Genomic DNA, 21677 nt, shown 5'->3' on the forward strand with positions numbered 1-21677 from the left:
GTTGCAATTCTAGAGGAAATTCAAAAATGTTATAAGTTGTATCTGTATAAAAAATTTACATGTACATATTACAAAAAACCACGCAGCTGCCGATAAGAGCAGTGGTTAAATCCAACTCCAGATAGAATTAGGTGCTATAAAGTAAATTTGGTTCATGTTTCCTTGATCGTAACGCATGGATATATATATTTTTTTGAATGTTTAATTAATTGATAACACAACAAACAAAAAGTTGAGCATCGAACTAAATTATACAGACGAGACTGTATTATCTGTCGTTTTTACTAGACCTATCTTGGGTCAAGTATTTCGATGCGCTAAATCCGTTTTTAGTTAAAAAAAAAACCACAAATCAAATTTCCATTTTTTGTGCTATTTTGTGTGTAGGTACTCAAAACCAGGACCGGATGGGACCAAACAGACCTCGGATTCAGATTCAGCGAATCATAATACATAACCCAAAGTGGGTCCAGTTCGTTGTACAAATTGTTTTTTTGATTTTGTGTGTGATTTTGTGAACTCGGTTTGTAATTACATTGCATTGGAGCGGTGCATCTGCTCCACATGGGAATTTATTCCGCTTCAAGAGGGAATCTATTAAACTTTTTCAAGAGAATTTATCACTGTGGAATGGAATTTATTTCACCTATTTTTTTGTGGAATTATTACCCACCAAAACTTTGGAAAAATTATTGATTTCTGAATATTTAAAGAACCATTCATATAAATCAATACTTTATATAGGTATACGCAAATAGGAGGTTTAGTTTTACCAAAATATTTTATTTTTATAAAACGAAGTTGTATTCTTTTTCAAAACAAACGATTATAGAGTTTTCCCTTCAACTGAAGTTGCTTGGGCGGGATTCTTAGACCCGATTGCTGAATCGAAACTTAACCATTTAAGTTCTACATAAATCCGTATGTGACAGTTTACGCAGAGGAAAATGTAGGGAATAAGAGTTTGTGTTCAACATAAATTATTTAAGTTTCGATTCAGCAAATGGCCAGTCATTATGTCGGAAAAAACGGCTTAGAAATGCAAAATGACCGAGAAAGCTAAAATTTGGATATGTTGTAGGGGATGCTTAAAAAAGCTTAACTTGAAGTTTTCGACCAAGATTTCCTATGAGCTTTTTCCGCAATAACTTTTTTGACAATAACTCGGCTATCCTTCGAGATACGAAAATTTTACAATGAGCTTTTACCATGTTCTACAATTCATGCATACACATTTTTTGCGTATCATGAACCTTTTTCGAGATATCGATCAAAAAAGTCAAAAATTTAATTTATTGTTAATATTATGATATAATTGTTTATAATTATACTTATATTTTATTAACAACGACACGAGACACGACGCGACTAAACACTTCAACAAAAAATAACAAAATGACGCTTTTGCTCTTGTTGGCTATGTCTGTCTACTTTTTTACTTGCGATATAGGTACTATATATCAAGTTGTGCATTCGTACAAAAAAAAAAAGTTGAGATAACATTTTTCCATGACATTACGATGGTAGACAATGCCAAAAAAGTGGGTCCCGGAAGTCCGTCTGTCTGTCTGTCTGTCTTTCAGTCTGTCAGTCTGTCAGTCTGTCAGTCTGTCAGTCTGTCAGTCTGTCAGTCTGTCAGTCTGTCTGTCTGTATAACGAGCTACAGCCTAAACGGATGGACCGATTGATGTCAAACCTGGTATGCAGCGTTATTTGGCGACTCTCCAGAGGGGTTTTTGGAATTAATTTTTTTGGACCAAAAATAACGGTACTTGTCATATACCGATTTTAGTAAAATTGAAATATCTCGAAAACGGCTCTAACGATTTTGTTTAAAAAATTCAAGTGTTAGTTTAAAGTTAATTTTTTTTTGAAAATCATTATTAACGGTACCTGCCATATAACCGTTTTTTTCAAATCCGATTATCTCCAAAACTGCTTAGTCGATTTCAACGAAACTTTTTGTGAAGAAGCATTTATATAATTTAAATGTAAGCCAAAAATAAAATTTTGAAAAAAATAATTTTTGGATTTTTAAAAAAATTTTGAAAATTTTTTTTTGAAAAATCAAATTTTCGAAAACGGGACATTTAATTTTTTTGAAATTTTGTTTTTAGATGTTGATTAGTAATTTCTACAAAATGGCATACCAATTTTATTTTTAAACTTTTTTTTCCAAAAAATTATTTATAAAAAATTAGTTTTTTAAAAAACGGCTCTAACGATTTTGATATTTTTTTTTCTAAAAATGCATGTTAATATATCAATCAAAACTGCGTACTTGTTTTGGAGGGCAATTTAATTTCAGATTTTATTTTATTTTTTTTTAAAACGAATTTTATTTTTTTTTCCAAATTTCTATATAAAAAGTCTTAAAAATTTAAGCAACTTTAACTCTAAGAGCAAGTTCGTGCGACCCCAGTCGTGCATTTTATTTTCCTTTTCGACCAATTCGCGCGAATTTTTCAACCAATTATTACAAGATCAGTTTTTTTTAGCTTTTGATCAGTTTTCGTATGAAGAGCATGTAAGTAGTTAATATGTACCAGTTGGCTCGATTCAATGGCTCAACATAGCTATGTTTCAGAAACTTACAATAGAAATACATTATATTTTCCCAGATCGAATTGGAAGGAGCTCTACTATTTATTTATGCCATGAAAATGGTTTATAAACTGAAGGTACTATCTATTTCCGCAAAACGTAGCTTTTTTCCAGATTGCACATACAATACAAACATAAAGTAAAATCATTCTCCAAAATGACAAGAAATAAATCACCAAAATTGAAGGTGGAGTTATTTTTCAATTCAAAGTGTAATAGATTCTCACTCGGGGCGGGAATTTATTCCACTTCAAAAAGTGGAACAGATTCCCATATGAGGTGGAATACATTCCTATGTGGAGCAGATTCCCGTGGAATTATTTCCCTGCACCCATTGGAGTATGACGAAGTTATACCTATATCAAATTGTTCTGATTTCAATTAGAAAATTTGAAATTCATCTCAAAACCGAAAAAAAGACTTTCCGACTTCTGTTTTTTTAATGACTTTTTACTTGCTCAATAGGGCAAGTATTGGTTTCGTGTCAAAAAAAGAATTCGAGGTTTTAATCAAAACTAACATTACGATGATAGAGAAGTCCAAAAAAGTGGGTTTCATCATGACGTCCGTCGGTCTGTGCGTCGGTGCGTCCATCTGTACAAGCTGCTACAACGGGTGAACTGATTTTCTTGAAATTTGGTATAGATGTTTTTTTCGTAATTTCCAAGGTTGGTTTTTTTTTTTGTTTTTTAATATCTCGCTTAGAACGTATAGCTCCCATACAAAATTTTCGAGTTTTTTCAATTTTCTGGAAAACGGCTCGAACGATTTTGATTAATTTTTGCATACGTAATATTCAAAGCAATTGCAATAAAACTGCATTTTTATTTTTTCTCAAAAAAGTCAAATATAACAAAAAAAACGTTTTATTTAACAAAAATTTAGTTTCCATGTCGGCTCTTCCTCTTCATAAACCAAATTTATTAAAATTTTTTATAGAGGCAGCTCTTATAATCTACAAGTAGACTAACATAAAAGTACTTTGAAATGCAAGAGCAAGTAAACGACCCCAGTCGTGCTTTTATTTTACCTTAAAGTGGGAAAATCTTATATCTTTTTAAATCAAACGCACCCTTTATTAAAGAGTGTGTTTCTTTATTTTTTCTGGATAAGGAATAAAACAGACCGGCGAGACAAAATAGTTTATCCAGAATATCAAGAACTCAAAAATGAAGAAACAAAAATACCTTAAAAAGAATGTCAATCAGCTATTCAACCAGATTTTTTAGTTAAAATACAAACACATATAAAATCATCTTTTATAATTTCTTATATTTCTATCTTCATGAATAAGATGCAGAAATACAACAATTAGAAATACAACATTTGAATTTTGTTTTTGTTGAAAAACTGAGAGTTTCTCACTACTACTACGCACATGTGTGGAATAAAAAGAACCCCCCAGCAAACATTTCCCTTCAGAACTTAATCGTAATTGGTTCACATAAGTGAACAAAACCTTATCAATTCAATTTTGAACCTTTTTGAGTCCTTTCTCCTAGGTAGCGTGGCAACACATTCGAATCATTTTTATGGTTCATAAATGATCGGGGATTTCTCCACTTAAGCGAACGTAAATATGACATTCACTAAATGTTTTCAAATTTTAGCCCTGTAATGTGTAAAACTTTTCCTATAAAAAAAAAATCGGTTCACTCGGTTCGGATGATATGTGGAGCACAAATATTTTGGCTATTTAGGAAATTCAATTAGTAGGATTTTTTTTTTGTAAATTTATGTGTGTCCTAGTGACAGATCAAACAAAATATTTTTTACTATTTTGAAATGATTTCATATTTTAAATTTCTTTATATTTATCCAATAAAGCTATAACTGCATCGAAACACAAAGTCTAACAAAGTATAAAAAGTAAATTAAAGTCCAAAATAACAAAAACAATTTCATTGATGTGACATTTAAAAATTTAAATTATTTGAAAAATTAGAAACATTTTTGTACTTTTTTCACTTTGTGTTTCTATGTAGTTCAGGCTTAAAGGCTCTGGTTTATTTAATTTTGTTTTGTTCCAAATTATAGTTTGGTTTGACGTTTTGCAATTGTATATTATAGTGTGTGAAAATGTATGTGAATCCGTCTCAAAAAGAGTTTCAGATCGAGTCTTCCGGAATCTTCCGGAAAAATAGCAAATTTTTTTCAATGCAGATTGATTCGACTGCAGATTGATTGACAGATTGGAATTCGATAAGGTTCTTAACACATTTTTGTAAGTTTTCAGTGGTATTTTAGTTAGAAAAATGAGTTTACTTTTAAACTTTCACTTTAGAACTTGTGTAAGTAAGATTGTAAAATGCTCATTTCTGTAGTGCACCACAAAAAGTAGCACAATTAGTTTTCAACTCCTTCAAACTTTTTTCCATAAATATTTCAAAATGGCCTTCGAAAAATTCGGCACTTCAAAAATTGGGCTTTTAGAAAATACGAATTTTCTGAATTTTCAATTTATTTGAAACTACGTTACGTCACACATTTTTCAAATTTCATTCATTTCTTCTAATTTCTTTTATTTCCTTTTTCTATCAAATGTGTAAAATGTATAATAGAAGGCTTAACCCAAAATCTTTTTTCTTGATAATCATCTACGCCTCGTGGCTACAATCGAAATTTGTATTCTTAGTAAGTTTAAATTTTATTAAGTTGGATTATTTTGAAATGAAAGTTCGAATCTTTTTATTTATGTCGTTTTCGATTGGCAGTCGAGAAGCGTTCGGAAGCATTCAGGAGACTTCTAAAAGTGTTTTATTCACAAAAACATGACAGCTAGAACGCTTCTCAGAAAAAAATTCTCTTCTCGATTTCAAATCAGAATCAACTCAAAATCACAAATACATAGAAATTTAATGTCAAACAAAATTTTCTCGTTCAAAATTACAAAATATTTTTTACTTTTTACTTGGGCTCCGTGAAGCCAGAACTGCGACCTCAAAATTTTTGAACCAAATTTGTCTAATTCGTTTGTCCACCGTTTGTCCATGTTTGTCCACCCAAAATTTTCGTTTGTCCACCCTTCAAAAAAATTTTAGAGCAAATTCTTTTTTTTTATAGGAAGTCTGAAAAATGAAAAATCGTCTAAAACGGTCAAATTTTGAGATAGGCGTATAAAACCAACTGCAATCGTTTGTCCACCTCGAGTTCTATATACATACCAAATATTATCGTTTTTAGGAGCAATTTAAAAAACAAATTTTGCACTGAAAAATTAAAACTCCCCTAAAATCCCCAAAAATCAATTTTCATCAAAAATTCAAACTGCTGTCGTTTGTCCACCTCGAGTTCTTTACGTATACCAAAAATCATCGTTTGTCCACCCTCTGTTTAAGAGATATTCCAAAAAGAATTTTTTTATAGCAACTTAAAAAAAAGTACGCATACACCACAGTGTACCTCTACTGAAAATTAAAAAGTCCTCAAAAATTATTATTTTTCAAAAATTCAAACGGCAATCGTTTGTCCACCTCGAGAAATGTATATAAACAAAAAATCATCGTTTGTCCACCCTACGTTTAGGAGATATTCAAAAAACAAAATTTGTACTGAAAAATTCGAAGTCCCAAAAAATCTCCAAAAATTGACTTTTTTCAAAATTTCACATTTCTGTCGTTTGTCCACCTCGAGTTCTATACGTATGCCAAGAATCGTCGTTTGTCCACCCTACGTTTAAAAGATATTCAAAAAACAAATTTTGTACTGAAAATTTCAAAGTCCCATAAAATCTCCAAAATTTGACTTTTTTCAAAATTTCAAATTTCTGTCGTTTGTCCACCTCGAGTTCTATACGTATGCCAAAAATCGTCGTTTGTCCACCCTACGTTTAAAAGATATTCAAAAAACAAAATTTGTACTGAAAATTTCAAAGTCCCAAAAAATCTCCAAAAATTGACTTTTTTCAAAATTTCAAATTTCTGTCGTTTGTCCACCTCGAGTTCTACACGTATGCCAAAAATCGTCGTTTGTCCACCTTACGTTTAGAAGATATTCAAAAAACAAATTTTGTACTGAGAAATCGAAAAAAAAATATTACGCATACACCAGAGTGAAAATTTCAAAATCCTCAAAAATTACTTTTTTTCAAAAATTCAAACGGCAATCGTTTGTCCACCTCGAGAAATGGATACAAACAAAAAATCATCGTTTGTCCACCCTACGTTTAGGAGATATTCAAAAAACAAAATTTGTACTGAAAAATTCAAAGTCCCAAAAAATCTCCAAAAATTGACTTTTTTCAAAATTTCAAATTTCTGTCGTTTGTCCACCTCGAGTTCTATACGTATACCAAAAATCGTCGTTTGTCCACCCTACGTTTAAAAGATATTCAAAAAACAAAATTTGTACTGAAAATTTCAAAGTCCCAAAAAATCTCCAAAAATTGACTTTTTTCAAAATTTCAAATTTCTGTCGTTTGTCCACCTCGAGTTCTATGCGTATACCAAAAATCGTCGTTTGTCCACCCTACGTTTAAAAGATATTCAAAAAACAAAATTTGTACTGAAAATTTCAAAGTCCCAAAAAATCTCCAAAAATTGACTTTTTTCAAAATTTCAAATTTTTGTCGTTTGTCCACCTCGAGTTCTATACGTATACCAAAAATCGTCGTTTGTCCACCCTACGTTTAAAAGATATTCAAAAAACAAAATTTGTACTGAAAATTTCAAAGTCCCAAAAAATCTCCAAAAATTGACTTTTTTCAAAATTTCAAATTTCTGTCGTTTGTCCACCTCGAGTTCTACACGTATGCCAAAAATCGTCGTTTGTCCACCCTACGTTTAAAAGATATTCAAAAAACAAAATTTGTACTGAAAATTTCAAAGTCCCAAAAAATCTCCAAAAATTGACTTTTGTCAAAATTTCAAATTTCTGTCGTTTGTCCACCTCGAGTTTGTTCACTCTACGTTTAAAAGATATTCAAAAAACAAATTTTGTACTGAAAATTTCAAAGTCCCATAAAATCTCCAAAATTTGACTTTTTTCAAAATTTCAAAATTCTGTCGTTTGTCCACCTCCAGTTCTACACGTGTACTAAAAATCGTCGTTTGTCCACCCTACGTTTAGGAGATACTCCAAAAAGAATTTTTCTATAGCAACTCTCAAGAAAATACGCATACATTCCTTAGTAAAAATAACAAAAACCCCAAAAATTTTTTTTACAATAATTTAAGCACTAATTCTTATTCAAATAACTTAGCACTTTAATTTACCATACTAACTTAAACTATTTATATGAACTAAATACAGTAGCCCAAAAAATTTTAGGAACAAACAAAATTCGTGATTCTTTTTTTAGTGATTTTTGATAAGCTGTTTCTCAATGAAAAATAATCGTATCATGACAAAACAAAAAGCATGTGAAAGCTTCATTTTTCTGGTTTTACAATTTTAGACGTAAAGATTTTATTTAAAATCGTGAAATAGAAATAGAACTGTCTTATTTTCTCTTAAGTCATTTATTATTTTTTGAAAGGCTATTCATTTAGATTATTTGTTTTTAAAGACTTCATTTTCAGTCTTCAAAGAAATATTCATACTCTTGAATTAAACTATTCATACCTCAACAACGGATCACTTTATAAAAAAGGAAAGGATACATTTGAAATACCTAATCATTTAATTTTCAAAAAAAAAGTAAGTTAATAAAAAAAAATTTTCTTACTGCAAAATTAAAAATTGTCAAACAAATTTTTGGCTTTTCATACCATTTTTGGATACTTTTTTTCATATAATTAGATAAAGTGAACCTAGTACCGAGAGAGTGCTTAGTTATTTGAATAAGAATAAGCGGTAACATTTTTGAAACAAAAATTTTAGTAAATTTTATGGGACCTTGAATTTTTTGTTTTTTTTAAATATTTTCTGAAAGTAAGGTGGACAAACGACAGAAATTTGAAATTTTGAAAAAAGTCAAATTTTGGAGATTTTATGGGACTTTGAAATTTTCAGTACAAAATTTGTTTTTTGAATATCTTTTAAACGTAGGGTGGACAAACGACGATTTTTGGCATACGTATAGAACTCGAGGTGGACAAACGACAAAAATTTGAAATTTTGAAAAAAGTCAATTTTTGGAGATTTTTTGGGACTTTGAAATTTTCAGTACAAAATTTGTTTTTTGAATATCTTTTAAACGTAGGGTGGACAAACGACGATTTTTGGCATACGTGTAGAACTCGAGGTGGACAAACGACAGAAATTTGAAATTTTGAAAAAAGTCAATTTTTGGAGATTTTTTGGGACTTTGAAATTTTCAGTACAAATTTTGTTTTTTGAATATCTTTTAAACGTAGAGTGGACAAACGACGATTTTTGGTATACGTATAGAACTCGAGGTGGACAAACGACAGAAATTTGAAATTTTGAAAAAAGTCAATTTTTGGAGATTTTTTGGGACTTTGAATTTTTCAGTACAAATTTTGTTTTTTGAATATCTCCTAAACGTAGGGTGGACAAACGATGATTTTTTGTTTGTATCCATTTCTCGAGGTGGACAAACGATTGCCGTTTGAATTTTTGAAAAAAAGTAATTTTTGAGGATTTTGAAATTTTCACTCTGGTGTATGCGTAATATTTTTTTTTCGATTTCTCAGTACAAAATTTGTTTTTTGAATATCTTCTAAACGTAGGGTGGACAAACGACGATTTTTGGCATACGTATAGAACTCGAGGTGGACAAACGACAGAAATTTGAAATTTTGAAAAAAGTCAATTTTTGGAGATTTTTTGGGACTTTGAAATTTTCAGTACAAATTTTGTTTTTTGAATATCTTTTAAACGTAGGGTGGACAAACGACGATTTTTGGTATACGTATAGAACTCGAGGTGGACAAACGACAGAAATTTGAAATTTTGAAAAAAGTAAAATTTTGGAGATTTTATGGGACTTTGAAATTTTCAGTACAAAATTTGTTTTTTGAATATCTTTTAAACGTAGGGTGGACAAACGACGATTTTTGGCATACGTATAGAACTCGAGGTGGACAAACGACAGAAATTTGAAATTTTGAAAAAAGTCAATTTTTGGAGATTTTTTGGGACTTTGAAATTTTCAGTACAAATTTTGTTTTTTGAATATCTTTTAAACGTAGGGTGGACAAACGACGATTTTTGGCATACGTATAGAACTTGAGGTGGACAAACGACAGAAATTTGAAATTTTGAAAAAAGTCAAATTTTGGAGATTTTATGGGACTTTGAAATTTTCAGTACAAAATTTGTTTTTTGAATATCTTTTAAACGTAGGGTGGACAAACGACGATTTTTGGCATACGTATAGAACTCGAGGTGGACAAACGACAGAAATTTGAAATTTTGAAAAAAGTCAATTTTTGGAGATTTTTTGGGACTTCGAATTTTTCAGTACAAATTTTGTTTTTTGAATATCTCCTAAACGTAGGGTGGACAAACGATGATTTTTTGTTTGTATACATTTCTCGAGGTGGACAAACGATTGCCGTTTGAATTTTTGAAAAATAATAATTTTTGAGGACTTTTTAATTTTCAGTAGAGGTACACTGTGGTGTATGCGTACTTTTTTTTAAGTTGCTATAAAAAAATTCTTTTTGGAATATCTCCTAAACAGAGGGTGGACAAACGATGATTTTTGGTATACGTAAAGAACTCGAGGTGGACAAACGACAGCAGTTTGAATTTTTGATGAAAATTGATTTTTGGGGATTTTAGGGGAGTTTTAATTTTTCAGTGCAAAATTTGTTTTTTAAATTGCTCCTAAACAGGGGGTGGAAAAACGATAATATTTGGTATGTATATAGAACTCGAGGTGGACAAACGATTGCAGTTGGTTTTATACGCCTATCTCAAAATTTGACCGTTTTAGACGATTTTTCATTTTTCAGACTTCCTATAAAAAAAAAGAATTTGCTCTAAAATTTTTTTGAAGGGTGGACAAACGAAAATTTTGGGTGGACAAACATGGACAAACGGTGGACAAACGAAATAGACAAATTTGGTTCAAAAATTTTAAGGTCGCAGTTCTGGCTTCACGGAGCCTTTTACTTGCTCTATAGGTACGGTGACCATCCGTCCCGGTTTACCCGGGACTGTCCCGTTTTTCTACAGCTTGTCCCGGGTTTTTATTCAAGAAACCCGGGACGTATAAGTGTCCCGTATTTTGTAATTTGTCCCGTGATTGTCCCGTATTTGGATATTCTCTGATTTTTGTATTCAATATTTTAAATACTTTGCACGGAAAATAAGAAAACATTGGGTGGAAATTAAAATTTTTCTAATTTTTCGGATAAAGCATTAAGCCTAGTACGTTGCTGAAGCAAAACGAAAATTTTTCTAAGTCTCCAAAGTCAAAAAACTTTTGCTGCAAGAAAAATTGCCTGGACAAATAATAAATGGGAGTGACAAAGTATTGAAAATTCTCCATATATTCTAGCACAGGTAAGAATTTCGTTACCTAAGCTGCGTTTTGTACAACGAAAAGCTAAATTTGGTGCTGGTTTTGTATGAAAATTTTCGTTTTTTTTTAGTTTTAGTTTTTTTTTAATGTTCGTCAATCATTTAGTTCCAGCTTCTGTTTGTCAGGTTGCTACACCAGGTAAAATGTTTTCGAATAAAGAACAACATATGGAAGAGTAAAGAACCCAGATAAGTTTCAAAACTTTTAAGGACATGTTAAAAGTTGTGTTTAAGATCATACAATTTCAAAATCATTTAAAATAAAATTAAAATGTTAAAAAACAACTCTCCAGACTTGATCAAAAAAATATTTTTTTATAAGTTTTTAACAGACATTATTATAAAACCCCTTTCTTGATTTCTGATTTCGTAAACGACTTGAATGATTTCAACAAAAAAGCTTCCATAAAATCGTTTAGGAAATCTTGATATCAAAATAAGGAAAAATTATGAAAACTCATTTAAAATTTTTTTTTTTTGAAAAATCAATATTTTCAAAACGATCCAACGAATTTTTTATCTGTCCCGGGTTTCGCTTCCAGAAATATGGTCACCGTATCTATAGGGCAAGTATTGGTTTCGTGTAGAAAAAAAAAATCGAGGTTTTAATCAAAACCAACATTACGATAATGGAGAAGATCAAAAAAGTGGTTTTCGTCATGCCGTCCGTCGGTCTGTGCGTGTGTGCGTCTGTGCGTCTGTGCGTCTGTGCGTCTGTGCGTCCATCTGTACATCGAGCTAGGGCCTAAACGGGTGGATGGATTTGCTTGAAACTTGGTACAGATGATTTTTACGTAATTCCCTAGGTCCGTTTTTTTTATTTTTTTAATATCTCCAATTTAACGCATATCTCCCATATAACGTTTTCGAGGTATTTCAAATTTCTCGAAAACGGCTCTAACGATTTCGTTTAAATTTGGTGTGGGCAGTACTCTTATTGATTCCAACAAAACTGCGTTTTTAGTTTTTCTCAAAAAATGCCAAGAGCGGAAATATGGCGTTGCCGTTTTTCAAAAATTGACATGTTTTTTAAGTTCATATATTTCATCAAAGCATAAGTCAATTTTTTCAAAATTTACAGACATCATAGGTATTGAAGTGTAAAATGTAAAAAAAAATTTAAAAAAAAAATTAAAATAAAAGTTTTTCAAAAAAATTTTTAAAAAATTGAATTTTTTTAACTTTCGATTTTTTTTTTGTTTTTATTTTTTTTTCTTCACAAAATCTTAAATTTCCAATAGATATTTAAGATAAAGATGCTTTGAACTACAAGAGCAAGTACGTGCGACCCAGTCGTGCATTTTATTTAAAATGATTTCATGTTTTAAATTTTTGTATCCAATAAAGCGAGAACTGCATCGAAACACAAAGTTAGACAAAGTATAAAAAGTAAATTAAAGTACAAAATAACAAAAACAATTTTATTGATGTGACATTTAAAAATTTAAATTATTTGAAAAATTTGAAAACCGCAGAAAGGAGCACAATTAGTTTTCAACTCCTTCAAACTTTTTTCCATAAATATTTCAAAATGGCCTTCGAAAAATTCGGCACTTCAAAAATTGGGCTTTTAGAAAATACGATTTTTCAATTTATCTGACATTAGGTTACGTCACACATGTAAAATATATAAATAGAAGGCTTAACCCCAAACCTTTTTTCATGATAGTCATCTACGCCTCGTGGCTACAATCGAAATTTGTATACTTAGTAAGTTTAAATTTTATTAAGTTGGATTATTTTGAAATGAAAGTTCGAATCTTTTTATTTAATTAAACGACTCCATATGGGAAGTGGGCCTCGGTGAAATTGTCTGAAATTTTAGTATGTTGTTTTCTTGAAGCCCGTTATCTTGAAAACCCAAAGTGATGGGGCAAAATAGACATCGGATTCGGTTTCAGCGACCCTAAAAACTTATGAATTCAAAACACAATATAGAGAGTTACTATCATAATAAAAGGTTTGGAAAGTCATCGGAAAAAACCGTTATCTTAAAAACTGTCCACTTTTCGACTTTCTGCCCATATTTTGATCAGGAGCTTCAAGAGAACAACATACTAAAATTTCATACAATTTCACCGCGGGCCACTTCCCATACAAAATGTGCGGGGTCCTTTAATGTGTTCCTATGTTAAATTTTAAAAAAAGCTGATAAATTGGGCAAAATTGGTTTTGGTGTTTTTTTTTTTTTTTTGATATGATAACGTCCAATAAATCGATGAAACCCGGCTACATGCACGACAAATATGACACATTCTCCCGTTTCATTACCCGTTACCAGTGTGCTTAAGATAATAATTTCATCTTAAAAGCCAAGTAACATGAAGTCAAGTCCAACTTAAGACAGTTGAATGATTTTAAACCCCAAATGTTGAATTTGCTTATATCAGCGTCATCAGCGTCACCTTCCGGGTCCATTTATAAAAAAAAATTGTCTCGAATGAATCTTATCACACACACAAAAATTCACAAAAATCCATACAGTGTTTCAAACTCCAAATATGGAATTTCACTATAACTTGACAACAGCGATACTTACCGGGTCCATATCACACACATAAAATTTTACAAAGACCTGTCAAGTCGTTCGTTTAAAATATGCAATTTTCTTAAGATTTGACAACAGCGCAGCCTGCGGGGCCCAATTATGAAACAAAACATGTAACCAATGAACCTTATCACACACACAAAATTTCACAAGTCGATCGTTCAAAATATGCAATTTTCCTTAGAATGAAATTGATTGCTTTAACCGCTTAGAAGATATTCGTATCCAAATCGCAATGCATACGGGTCATAAGAAAACTATTGAAATCAGTGAGCATTGGTTTGGATACGAATATCTTCTAAACGGTTAAAGCAATCAATTTCATTCCAAGGAATTTTTTGTAGAACGTTTAAGCCCCTACAAGAATATATCTTGCTTATTTGAAAATAATGAAGTTTCAGTGAATTAGAATTTTTTTAAAAATATAAAATGTTTTTATATTTTTTTTTAACTTTGACCTCGAATATCTTTAGAATGGTTAGATTAATGAAAAAAATTAACAAGACCTTTTTTGTGGAGCAATCAATTTCCAACAAGAATATGTCTTGCGCGTTTGATCATTATAATTTTTCAATTTGTTACAAAATTAAGAACAAAAAACGATTTTTTAAAGATTTTCTCGATTTTTGGACCTCAAATATCTATTCAACGGTTAGATAAACGAAAAAAGTGTATAAGGCTTTTTTTGTAGAGCGTTCAATTTCCTACAAGAATATGAAAAGAAATTTGCTAAAAAGTCAATTAATAAAAAAATAATTTTTTTTTAGTAGAAGCTTGATGTAAAAATGGAAAATTGCAAAGCGGAGGACCTTCCCATTAATATAAAGAGCTCATATTTGGTGTGTATATTCTAGAGGGGTCTAGCAATCGATTTTTCGGAGTACCAATTCAAAAAAAAGAATTTCGATTTTTTTGACCCACCCTAATATATATACATATAGATAAAACGTTTAATTTTTTCTCTACGGGAAAAGTGGCGTCACATTCTTTCTCTTTCTCTTTTTTTTGCATCGCGTTCTCGTTTGTTGAGATTTTCTCCAGTCACACTAGGTTATTTAACTGGACAAAAAAAAAAAACGCAAAACGTTTTCAAAAAGTCATTTCATTTTTTTTCAAGGTTCTTTTGAGAACCAAACTCAAAGTTTCTTTGTGCTGCTCGTGCTCCCAACAACGGTAAAAATTTTTGGTGATGGCATTTATAGCGTGATTTTTAATATACAGTTTTTCTTTTATTTGAACTGTTATTCATTTTAATTTACAGTTTTTTATATGAACTGTTATTCATTTTCGGAACAGTTTTTTTTTCTTTCACATTAGATTCTTGTGCTGGTCCCTAAGTCTTTTGGGATTTTTTTTTTCTCTCAACGCTTTTTTTTATAAAAAATCAACCACAGTTTCCATATTCACAGGAATTATTCAAGGTTCATAAATTATTTCACATAATTCTACGAATTTACGATCATTTTCGAAAATAAATAAAGAAACTTTAAAACAACAAATTTGCGATAAACTATCTTGGGGAATTTAAACATATTTCATCTCTTTTTGAAAAGTTTTTTTTTAATCTTGAACTTGTGCATTTCTTTTAACTTTTCAAATATTTTTTTTCTCGAACAACGCCGATAATTATCAACGTTTTCACCCAGTCGCTCTCGCTTTTCAAGGTTCTTTTGAGAACCCTTGCTTTTCTCAATTAGACTTTGAAAAATTCTTTTGTTTGAATTGATTTTTGAAAGTTTTTTCAAATTAATTCTGAAAACGCAAAAACTTATTAACGTTTTCACCCAGTCACTCTCGCTTTTCAAGGTTCTTTTGAGAACCCCTGCTTTTCTCAATTAGACTTTGAAAAATTCTTTTGTTTGAATTGATTTTTGAAAGTTTTTTCAAATTAATTCTGAAAACGCAAAAACTTATTCACGTTTTCACCCAGTCGCTCTCCCTTTTCAAGGTTCTTTTGAGAACCCTTGCTTTTTTCAGTTATACTTTGAAAAATTCTTTTGTTTGAATTGTTTTTGAAAGTTTTTTCAAATTAATTCTGAAAACGCAAAAACTTATTAACGTTTTCACCCAGTCGCTCTCGCTTTTCAAGGTTCTTTTGAGAACCCTTGCTTTTCTCAATTAGACTTTGAAAAATTCTTTTGTTTGAATTGATTTTTGAAAGTTTTTTCAAATTAATTCTGAAAACGCAAAAACTTATTAACGTTTTCACCCAGTCGCTCTCGCTTTTCAAGGTTCTTTTGAGAACCCTTGCTTTTTTCAGTTATACTTTGAAAAATTCTTTTGTTTGAATTGTTTTTGAAAGTTTTTTCAAATTAATTCTGAAAACGCAAAAACTTATTCACGTTTTCACCCAGTTACTCTTGATTTTCAAGGTTCTTTTGAGAACCCTTGTGTTTTCTCAATAAGATTTTGAAAAATTCTTTTGTTTGAATTTTTTTTGAAAGTTTTTTCAAATTAATTCTGAAAACGCAAAAACTTATTCACGTTTTCACCCAGTCGCTCTCCCTTTTCAAGGTTCTTTTGAGAACCCTTGCTTTTTTCAGTTATACTTTGAAAAATTCTTTTGTTTGAATTGTTTTTGAAAGTTTTTTCAAATTAATTCTGAAAACGCAAAAACTTATTAACGTTTTCACCCAGTCGCTCTCGCTTTTCAAGGTTCTTTTGAGAACCCTTGCTTTTCTCAATTAGACTTTGAAAAATTCTTTTGTTTGAATTGATTTTTGAAAGTTTTTTCAAATTATTTCTGAAAACGCAAAAAACTTATTCACGTTTTCACCCAGTCTCTCTTGATTTTCAAGGTTCTTTTGAGAACCCTTGTGTTTTCTCAATAAGATTTTGAAAAATTCTTTTGTTTGAATTTTTTTTTGAAAGTTTTTTCAAATTAATTCTGAAAACGCAAAAACTTATTAACGTTTTCACCCAGTCGCTCTCCCTTTTCAAGGTTCTTTTGAGAACCCTTGCTTTTTTCAGTTATACTTTGAAAAATTCTTTTGTTTGAATTGTTTTTGAAAGTTTTTTCAAATTAATTCTGAAAACGCAAAAACTTATTCACGTTTTCACCCAGTTACTCTTGATTTTCAAGGTTCTTTTGAGAACCCTTGTGTTTTCTCAATAAGATTTTGAAAAATTCTTTTGTTTGAATTTTTTTTTGAAAGTTTTTTCAAATTAATTCTGAAAACGCAAAAACTTATTCACGTTTTCACCCAGTCGCTCTCCCTTTTCAAGGTTCTTTTGAGAACCCTTGCTTTTTTCAGTTATACTTTGAAAAATTCTTTTGTTTGAATTGTTTTTGAAAGTTTTTTCAAATTAATTCTGAAAACGCACAAACTTATTAACGTTTTCACCCAGTCGCTCTCGCTTTTCAAGGTTCTTTTAAGAACCCTTGCTTTTCTCAGTTAGACTTTGAAAAATTCTTTTGTTTGAATTGATTTTTGAAAGTTTTTTCAAATTAATTCTGAAAACGCAAAAAACTTATTCACGTTTTCACCCAGTCACTCTTGATTTTCAAGGTTCTTTTGAGAACCCTTGTGTTTTCTCAATAAGATTTTGAAAAATTCATTTGTTTGAATTTTTTTTTGAAAGTTTTTTCAAATTAATTCTCAAAACGCAAAAACTTATTAACGTTTTCACCCAGTCGCTCTCCCTTTTCAAGGTTCTTTTGAGAACCCCTGGTTTTCTCAATAAGATTTTGAAAAATTCTTTTGTTTGAATTTTTTGATTATGTCACATTTAGACGATTTTATTTTTGCGGCAGATTTGCTTGTCAAATTTCATGCTTCGGCAAAAGAAGTGCCTGAAACCAGCCATTCAATTACGACATTAGAAGCTCGAAAATCAGAACTCAAAGATTTATGGAATAGTGTCAAAGAGAAATATGCTCAATGTGCTCGTTATATCCCTACTCTAGAGGAAGAACCTCTCGATATGGATGCAATAGAATCAAAGTACAGAAACAGCAATGAAACTTATGTGAATTGCTTAGGATTGTTTCTTGAGTTCCAAAACAAACTAAAACCTGACCCTGTTGTTGTTAAGGAGTTTAGCACTGTCAATATGCCACAGAAATCCGGGTCCTCTCATTGTATCAAATTACCACCATGTGATACCGATGTGTTTCGTGGTGATTATATCTCCTGGCCTGCATTTCGCGACATGTTTGATGCGGTTTATATTCAACACCCTAAGTTAGGTGAAGTGGAAAAACTATTCCATCTTCGTTGTAAGACAAGAGACGATGCATTTAGGACTGTCAGTCAGTTTCCTTTAACAAATGCTAGTTTTGCACTTGCCTGGGCAGCTTTGCGTGCCACATATGAGAACACTCGTATTCTTGTGAACAACCAGGTCAAAAACATTTTTAACTTGCCTACAGTTCACGAAGAGAGCGCAAAATCTATCCGCAACCTCCAAAGTAAAATCAATGACTCTCTAGCAGCACTTAAAGCTCACCTTGTCGATACCAAAAATTGGGACCCAATCCTTGTGTTCGCCTGTTGCAATAGGCTACCTAAAACAACACTTTCTCTTTGGGAACAATCTTTAGAAGATCCAACAAAAGTACCAACTTGGGAAAAGTTAGACAAGTTCTTAAATTCACGATTCCAGACGTTAGAATCTATTTCAGACACCACTTCTTCAAAACCATTATCACAAAATTTCCAAGTCACCAAGAAAAACAATTTTCAAAAGCCTAGCAAAGTCAATACTTTTCTTGCGAAGGCGGGAGGAACTAAGTGTAAAATTTGCTCGGCAGAACATACAATTTATGAGTGTCCTAAATTTTCGGCATTACCAATCCAATCCCGAATCGAAATAGTTCGAGAAAAGAAGATGTGCAATAATTGCTTAGGCACTAGTCATCAAAAAGCTACTTGCTCTAGCAAATATTCTTGCAGTTTTTGCAAAAAAAGGCACCATACACTTTTGCATCTTGCACCCAATACCACTCCAACTCAAAATCAAAATTCAAATATACAGTCCACTTCTCAATCACAACCTATTCAAAATCCTCAAATCTCTGCTTCTTCGCAACCATTTATTCCTCAAGCTGCATATCAAAATTTCATGGTGACCTCTCGAAAAAGAATTCTTTTGGCAACTGCCTTAGTGAATATAGTAGGACTGGATACTGTGTGTACCGTGAGGGCACTAATTGATCCAGGTTCCGAAGTATCTTTCATTTCGGCAGCTGTGCAAAAACGTCTGAATTTGCCATATATCGACAAAATTTCTACAATTTCTGGAATCAGTGGAAATCTCTCTATCACTTCTAAGAAACTTTGTTCCTTTTTAATCACTTCTGCTAACCCCCCTCCAGTCACTGTTTCAGCAAACGCCATTGTGCTTAAAACACTAACTAACAACCTCCCAAGTTCATCTTTCTCGGTAGTAGATCCTACAATTTTTGAAGGCCTTCAATTGGCCGATCCAACGTTTAATAAGTCCTCTCAGGTGGATCTTCTGATTGGTGCCGATCTTTACCCATCCATCATCCGTAATGGCATTAAACACATTTCTAACTCACTACTTGCCCAAAATACTATGTTCGGTTGGATATTGTCAGGGCCAATTCCAGAGTCGTTTCAATCATTCAACATAACAGTAAAGAAGTCATGCCAATGTAACAATGAAGTACGCAGATTCTGGGAATTAGAAGAACTACCTTTTACAATTATTCGTTCTAAAGAAGACTGTTTCTGTGAAGAACGGTATAAAAGCACCACCTTCAGACGCGCTGATGGTAGGTTTGTTGTCCGACTTCCTTTTAAGCCACAAACTTCAAAGACCGGCTTAGGCCACTCTAGGTTTATCGCTCTTAAACAGTTTTCTAGGACTGAAAAATCTCTAGCCTCAAAAGAAAATTTGAAATCCCAATATTCAAAAGTCATTTCTGAGTACCTTTCTCTAAATCACATGAGAAAGGTTACTCCATTGGAGCGTATTGAAGAAGGTCAAGTAAAGTCATTTTATTTACCGCATCACGCGGTAATAAAACCAGAAAGTACTTCGACAAAAGTACGTGTCGTCTTCAATGCGTCCAATGCCTCTTCAAACGGTGTCAGTTTAAATGATTTACTGTATCCTGGCCCGATTTTACAACAAGACTTATCATCGTTAATCATTCGCTGGCGATTCTATAAATATGTGTTTAATGCGGACATAGAAAAAATGTACCGACAAATTTTGATCAACCCACGGGACACTCCATTTCAACGAATTCTTTTCCGCACTTTTCCTCATCTGGAAATTGAAGATTTTGAACTCCTCACCGTTACTTTTGGCGTAAATTGTGCCCCCTACTTGGCTATCCGTACCCTACTTGAATTGGCAAGAATTGGAAAAACCGATTTCCCTCTTGCGTCAAAAATACTTCAGTCAGAGTTTTATGTTGATGACGTTTTGTCCGGCGCTCATAATATTCATTCCGCTATGAAAGCTCAATCTGAACTTATCAGTCTTCTCGATTCAGCAGGATTTCCACTCCGGAAGTGGACTTCTAACACTCCCTGTTTACTCGAACATTTGCCTCGAGAACATATTTTGAATGAAAATTTTTTGAAGCTAGACACTGACAGTAATACAAAAACCTTAGGGATACGCTGGAATGCCAAGGGGGATAATTTCTACTTTTCCATACAACCAATAGTTTTACCCGAAACTCCCACCAAACGAGAAGTTTTTTCTCAAATATGCCGTATTTTTGACCCTGCAGGTTGGTTAGCTCCCGTTGTGATAGTTGCAAAAATGCTCATGCAAAAAATCTGGGCAGAGCATACTGACTGGGACGATCCTCTTCAATCTGACTCGTTTAAAATTTGGAAACATTTTGCGGAATCGTTAAATGACATAAAACAAATTGAAATACCCCGTTGGGTAGAATATTCACCCTCGTCAGAAGTCCAATTTCATGGTTTCTGTGACTCCTCAGAAAAGGCATATGCCGCCACTTTATACATAAGCGTTCGTCAGTCTAACGGAACTTTCTCTTCTCACTTGCTCTGTGCAAAATCAAGGGTTTCACCTATCAAATCTGTGTCATTACCACGCCTTGAGTTGTGTGGGGCACTTCTACTTTCCAAAATGGTAAAAATTTACGTTTCAAGTTTCCCTGTCCATGCATACCAGACCTTTTTATGGACCGATTCGTCCATCGTATTAGCTTGGCTTAAGAAACCACCTTGTGTTTGGAAGACTTTTATTGCAAATCGCACTAGCGAAATTCTAGAAAATGTTGGAAACATCCCTTGGAGACACGTGAAATCAGCTGAAAATCCAGCTGATTTAGCCACTCGAGGTTTAATGGCTTCAGATTTGAGGTGTAACACTTTTTGGTGGAATGGCCCTTCTTGGCTTTGCCAACCCATCTCTCTTTGGCCAGTTATCTCTCCTGTCGCCCCCCTCTTCGAAGACCTCGAACAAAAACCAGTTGTTTCCTTGGTAGTTCAAGAAGTGTCAGAAGACATTCTTGATCGTTTTTCATTGTTACCGTGCTATGCGTGTTATTGGCTACATATTCCGTTTTTTCTATAAATTTTCAAAAAGGTCAGACACTCGATATACTTCACTCGATATAACTTCTGAAGAAATGCAATTTGTAAGAACACGTTTAATATTAATCTCTCAAAAAAGATATTTTTTAAAGGAACACTCATTGTTGCTAGAAGGTAAACCCGTACATCTCAAAAGCTCGTTAATATCATTTAATCCATACTTAGACTCCGATAATCTTCTTAGGGTCAATGGTCGACTATCTCAGTCAGATCTTTCCTACAATGAAAAACACCCACTCATTCTGCCTCATAGTGCTAGATTTTCGTATCTTCTCACTCAATTTATTCATGAAATCTCTTTGCACGGTGGCAATTCCTTAATGTTACGACTCTTACGTCAAAGTTTTTGGATCCCTAGACTACAAAATCTCATCAAGCTCTGTATTCGCCAATGTAAAACGTGTGTTATCAATAAAAAAGCACTATGCAAGCAATTTATGGCTGCTTTGCCCCCTGAAAGATGCACTTATTCTCCTCCTTTCACCGTTACAGGAGTTGATTTCGCGGGCCCTTTCGTGATCAAAAGTTTCAATGCAAGAAAT

At 32.3% G+C, this 21677-nt stretch overlaps 2 protein-coding genes across 2 annotated transcripts in view; both read left to right on the plus strand.

The window, feature by feature from the left end:
- LOC129907272 (focal adhesion kinase 1-like) overlaps positions 1-21677 on the plus strand; it is a 237538-nt gene that overhangs the window by 364 nt on the left and 215497 nt on the right. The window lies entirely within an intron of this gene.
- Positions 3-21119, plus strand: LOC129906510 (uncharacterized). Its single transcript, XM_055982289.1, has 2 exons — positions 3-10637; positions 11603-21119. Exon 2 carries the CDS (start codon positions 17306-17308, stop codon positions 21113-21115), a length of 3810 nt encoding a protein of 1269 aa, XP_055838264.1. The 5' UTR covers positions 3-10637; positions 11603-17305; the 3' UTR covers positions 21116-21119.

This window comes from Episyrphus balteatus, chromosome 1 (assembly GCF_945859705.1).
Source record: "Episyrphus balteatus chromosome 1, idEpiBalt1.1, whole genome shotgun sequence".
Lineage (NCBI taxonomy): Eukaryota > Metazoa > Arthropoda > Insecta > Diptera > Syrphidae > Episyrphus > Episyrphus balteatus.

Excerpts from the sequence above, each read along its gene's own strand:
- LOC129906510 (XM_055982289.1), top strand. The coding sequence starts at position 17,306 with ATGTCACATTTAGACGATTTTATTTTTGCGGCAGATTTGCTTGTCAAA.